General features: G+C 29.9%; 1 protein-coding gene across 1 annotated transcript in view; it reads left to right on the top strand.

The window, feature by feature from the left end:
* LOC116019023 (chalcone--flavonone isomerase) overlaps positions 1 to 5,701 on the top strand; it is a 7,233-nt gene extending 1,532 nt beyond the window's left edge. Inside the window, exons 2-3 of the mRNA XM_031259089.1 lie at positions 735 to 958; positions 5,280 to 5,701. Of these exons, the coding sequence (XP_031114949.1) occupies positions 735 to 958; positions 5,280 to 5,522 (467 nt within the window). The 3' untranslated portion in view covers positions 5,523 to 5,701. The remainder of the gene's footprint in view (positions 1 to 734; positions 959 to 5,279) is intronic.
* The last annotated feature ends 359 nt before the right edge of the window (positions 5,702 to 6,060 follow it).

Genomic DNA, 6,060 nt, shown 5'->3' on the forward strand with positions numbered 1-6,060 from the left:
TTTTTTTTTTTTTTTTTTTTTTTTTTTTAGGCAAAATCTCTTAAGACCGTCTCATTTTAATTTCAAAATTATATTATTTCTCATATTACAATTTTTCTAATAAACATTACATTTTCTTTTATAAATTAATTTTTCTAACCAAAAAACCTGGGTTATCAAAATAATCAATTATTTATTCATTAGTAATAATCAATTTATTTATCTTCATTAGTATTACAATTTTTTATTATTATAAGTAATTCCTTGATCCCTACATATTACATTTTGATTTTAAAATATTACATTTTTTTTTATCAAAACATCACATTTTCTTTTATGAGTAACAATCAATTTATGTTTAATTAATATTACATATGTCTCAAATTACCTGTCATATTACTATTTACTTGTCAAATCAATTTTTTTTCTATATTTATTTTTTAGTGTTTTTAAATTTGATTTATATATTTAAGTGTACTTTTAATGTAATTTCTATATATTTACATTATATATACCAATGCTAAATTTAACATATTGTAAAATTGAATTAAAAATATTTTCAATCAAATTTCAATGATCAAATTAGACACACATAAAGTGATACAAAAATACATTCTTATATCGATCCATTTTTTTTTAAAAAAAAAATCATGACTCGTAAGATATTTACCTTTTGTTTTATATTCCCTCAAACTCAAAGAATTCTAAAGTGGCAACGAATCACAAGATAACGGATCTGGGTTCCTGGTGTTTAGGTCCCTTTGAGAAGCTGACACGGATAACGATGATCTTGCCGTTAAGCGGCAAGCAGTATTCGGAGAAGGTGTCGGAAAACTGCGTTGCTTTCTGGAAAGCCGCCGGCATCTATGGCGATGCAGAGAGCAAAGCTATCGAGAAGTTTAATGATGTTTTCAGTGACCAAATGTTCCCACCGGGCGCCTCTATTTTCTTCACTCAATCACCCCTTGGGTCGTTAACGGTAAGCCATTTCAAATTCCCATATCTCGAGTTCTGTGTAATCAAGTCCAGTCTAGATAAGACGATACTTGGTGGGGGTGAAACTAATAATAATTCAAATATTAATTTGAAAATATACGAAAGAGAAAATAAATACGGAGAAATAAGTTTGAAATAGATTTAATAATTGACAAAAATTTGTGTGATATCGTCTCACGGATTTCAATTCGTGAGATGAGTTCAATCTTTGATTAATGAGGTCAAAGATCCAATCTATTAATCAAAGACTCGACTCATTAATCAAAGATCCAATCTCACGGATTGAGACCTGTGAGACGGTCTTATACAAGTATTATCTATAATAATTTGACAAAAACTTGTATGAGACCATCTCACGGATGTTAAGATGGAATTTAATACTTATACTAGAAAATGGAATATTAAATCATGAATAAAGTATTAGATCCGACCCGTCAAAAAATTCATAAGACAGTCTCACATAAGTGTGATCCTAATAATTTTATTTAATTTTTACACAAAATTGTAAAAATAACCATATTACCACCAAATATAATTAAAAACTCAATATTGGGTATCGATTATAACTATATAATAGTTAAGTATATATTAACAAAATTTGTGATAGAGTTTATTCTCAAAATCAGCTATATCATAATTTTCTAATTTATCCAAAATGATTTATACACAAGTAAAATTTATTTATAGTCCATTTGAAAATTTGAAAAATGATTTTCAAAAGTTATTTTTTGAATTTTTTCCTTGTCTGGGTATTCAATGAAAATAGAATCAAGGGAAAATATTCATTCTACTCAATAGAAAAAATGGTTCTATTAAATGTCTTTCTAAATTTTATCGAAAAATATTTTCTGAATTCTTTATTTTTGTATATATCTTCTCTCTCGTCTATATTCAAGCTAATTTTCAGATTATTATTACCACTACCACTAACACCACCACCATATCAACTTATTATTATTACTACTACTACTATTATTATTATATAATAAACAATAAGTTTATTTTCAAGAAATAAAGCAAATAGAAAAATATAGTTTATGATCTTCCGCCAAACATCATAAAATTAAAATATTTTTAAAAAATGAGTCATTTTCTGAAAATAAATTTTCAAAAAATATTTTCTTGATTTTCAAATGAATTCTTAATTTAATATTTTAATCAGGGCCGTTCCAATAAAAATAAGGGTCCCGTGTGACATTTGAATTTGGGCCCCTTTCACAAGAATATCTATTAATATAGAATCAAAGGCATCCTAATTTCTTAGATCATAATCATTGTGACCACTATCATCTTAACAACCATCAACATTCTTATATCATTTTCATTGTCACAATTATACTTATTATTGTTGTGCACACTATTCTTTAAATTTTTTCAAGTCTCGCAAACACCTTGATCTACTTTATGAAGATTATTAACATCTAACAAATTTTCATTGGCATCAACATTTTGCTCATGTATTTGATATTCTTTTATAATGAATTTTGTCAAGAGCTTACTTTTGTGATTAAGTTAATTGCTCAATTCTTCTTTTCTTTTTACGCTTCTCAAACCCAGATAAATATTTTTTAGAAAAAATAATTACAAAATCCTAAAAAAAATATTTAGAATCTCTATCAATAAATAATTTATCAAGAAACAAACTCTTGAATATATTATTATTAAATATTTAAGATTATTAAGTCAATAAGCCATGCTAATAAATAATAATTGTGAAATAAATCAAATAATATGTACAATTAAGTTAATAAGTTTAATTAATAATTACTAGATGTCTGATGAAGAACTTGAGGGAAATAACTAAATGAGGATAATGAACTATTGATTATGATGACCTATTGACCTAGATATTAAGGAATAGGAAAAGGGATTAGGGAAATAATTAAAGATTAGGGAATAGGAAAAGGGATTATGAAAAATAGAGATGAGTAATTGAATTATCAGAATATCATAATAACAGAAGATTACTCTTATGCTTCGTTCTTACGTGAGCGCGTGGTTACTGCAATATTACTCTAGCCTCATCATAATCTCCAATCATTATTACATTGATCATGGTCTACACAATTGTGTGGACCATAAATATAAGGTACATTTTTAATATACTAAAAGTACATTATTTGAATATTGAAAGTACATTATTATATACTATCAAATACTGTACATTCAGTACACAAATAATGTATTTTTAGTACATTAAAAATGTACCTTGTATTCATGGTCTACACAATAATTTTTCCATAATCTCATATAATATATGTATATAATTTATTTATTTTTTACAAATTTAGGGCCTAATTATAAATAAAAATGAAATTTTGAAAAAAAAAAGTATATATACTATACAGCAGGCAGCAGCATGCTGTATAGTATATACTATATACACATATAACGCATGGGGCCCCCAATTGCAATGGCCCTGGGCAAACATGCACAGGGCCGGCCCTGATTTTAATCATCTAGTTTACTAAATTGAGTAAATTTTGAAGATTTAAATTAGATCAATTTTAGATACTAGATGGATTCTTTTGAATGAATAGTTAACCGGGGTCAAATTGAGAATTGCGTAATAATTTGAGATTATTTGGATATTATATTCGAATGAGCATTAAATTACTCGAATTTGACTCAATCATTTATTTAAAGTGCATACTCAAACTTCGACTCGATCCAATGACAATTAATGAATGTGTTAATTACCAAAATGTCTATTGACTATAATAAAATTATCGGCAAATTATGCTGTGGACCAGGTCCACCTTCAAACTACGTCGTTTTTGTCTTTTTTATTTTATTTTTTATTTTTTAAATTAGTAAACATATTGCTGAATATAGAGTTGTCCAAAAATGTGTGAATGTAGAGGTTTCAAATTGTGAATATGGAGAATAGAAATCATGAATGTAGAGTTATGCATGTGTGAATCTGTAATAGAGTCAAGAAGTTCTAGCAACTTGTAGCCCTGTAATGTGTGATGTGGAGTTCTCAAGTTGTGAATATGGAGTATAGGACCTGTGAATAGGGATGTCAACGGGGCGGGGCGGGGAATGGGGTCCCCGTCCCCGTCCCCGTCCCCGAAATCCCTCTCCATTCCCCGTCCCCGCCCCGTTCCCCGGTGGGGATGAGGAATTGTTCCCCATCCCCGTCCCCGCGGGGATTTTTCGGGGACGGAGAATCCCCGCGGGGATTTTTTTAAAATTATGTAAATTTAAAAAAAAAAACTAATATTATAAAAAAGAAACTAAGCATTGAATCCTTAAACAAAGTCCAAATTCAACATACATAAATCAATAAAATTTAAATATCCAAACTCTAAAATTATTATAAATATCCAAAGTTTCAAACTTTCAAACAAAAATACATAATCATAAAATGCCCAAACACTTTAAATTGTTTCAAACTCCTTCAAAGTCCAAAGTCCAAATATAAGTACATAAGAAAACAAATGAACTTCTAGGATAGATTTTAATTTTTAGTTTCTTATATACTTTTTATATAAATAATATATATAATATAATATAATATAATAATATATGGGGAATCGGGGACGGGGCGGGGAGCGGGGATCGGGGTCGGGGCGGGGATCGGTTTTCCCCATCGGGGGCGGGTTGAATTGCGATCCTTACCTGTGATTCTGTGAATATAGAGTTTTGAATGTGTGATGCATAACAGTGGTAATATAATTACTAAACATATAATCCTGTAATGTGTGAATGTGAAGTTTACAAATTGTGAATATAGAGTATACTGTATGTGAATGTAGAGTATATGATATGTGAATGTAGAGTATATGATATATGAATGTAGACCCAGGTCCACCTTGCAAGGTGGACCTGGCTCCACGGCATAACAACCCAAAATTATCAATTTGGTATTTGACTATTTGTTTTGTCTAATTAAGTCTCTCAATTTAAAAATTATAATCAATTTGGTCATCTGTTTGTTTAGCTGTCAGACGTCCATTTACTCAGGACAAATCAATAATTTCGCTATATTCAAAGGGTCATTTCGGTTATTAACTCTTCGATTTAATAAGAGAAGAAATGGTGCATGTGATGACCAAAATGGTCCCTTGACTATAGATTACCGATCTGATCTCGAGTAAATAGATATATGACGGTTAAACAAACGGAGGATCAGATTGATTAAGATTTTTAAAGTTGATGGACGTAATTAAACAAAAAAAATAGTCAAGGACTAAATTGGTAATTTCACTATAGTCAAGACCATTTCGGTAATTAACTCTTAATGAAATTTAAGCATTCTTGGAACAATCTCACGCAATATAATATCCCCTGAGCTGCAGATTAGCTTCTCCAAAGACGGTTCAATGCCGGAGATTGCAAGCGCAGTAATAGAGAACAAACCGCTGTCGGAGGCAGTGCTGGAGTCGATCATCGGCGTCAAGGGTGTTTCCCCCGAAGCAAAGCAGAGCCTCGCCGTCAGATTGTCGGAGCTGTTCAAGAACGGCATTAATGGCGGCGATGCCATAAGCGGAAAAGTTGGGTGTGAGAATGATGCCATTCCACAAGCGGTCGTCTCCAAATAGGAAATGGAGAAATGATATACTATGTTTTATTGCGAGTGTTGAGTGCAAATCTAATAAAGAGTAATACTATTCATACTCCTAATTTATACTTTATTTTTTACTTTGTATTTATGTGGCTTGTTTTGAATTCATTTTAAAAATAGTAGCTCACAATTCTTATTACATTTTGTTTTTCTATCTATCACAAGGATGGTTGTTGCTCGGCCTAGTTAGATAAGACTTTATTTTTAGTAGATATTTACAACAGGATTACAACACATTGCTAATTGACATGCAAAGTACGGAGTATATATTTACTAGACGATTACAACACATTGCTAATTTACATGCAAAGTACTCATTTTGAGGTAAAATTTTGAGTGGTTTCACTTTCATTTGGGTCAGGTCAAAATATATTTGAATTCTCTTAAGCAAACATTTAATTTGATATATAATGAGGAATTAATTCTAAAAGCAAATTTATTTGAGTTGGGAAAACTTGTTTTTTTTTGGGATAAGGGTCAAATAGACCCTCAAACTATAGTGCATTGTGCAATTA

This window comes from Ipomoea triloba, chromosome 5 (assembly GCF_003576645.1).
Source record: "Ipomoea triloba cultivar NCNSP0323 chromosome 5, ASM357664v1".
Classification (NCBI taxonomy): Eukaryota; Viridiplantae; Streptophyta; class Magnoliopsida; order Solanales; family Convolvulaceae; genus Ipomoea; species Ipomoea triloba.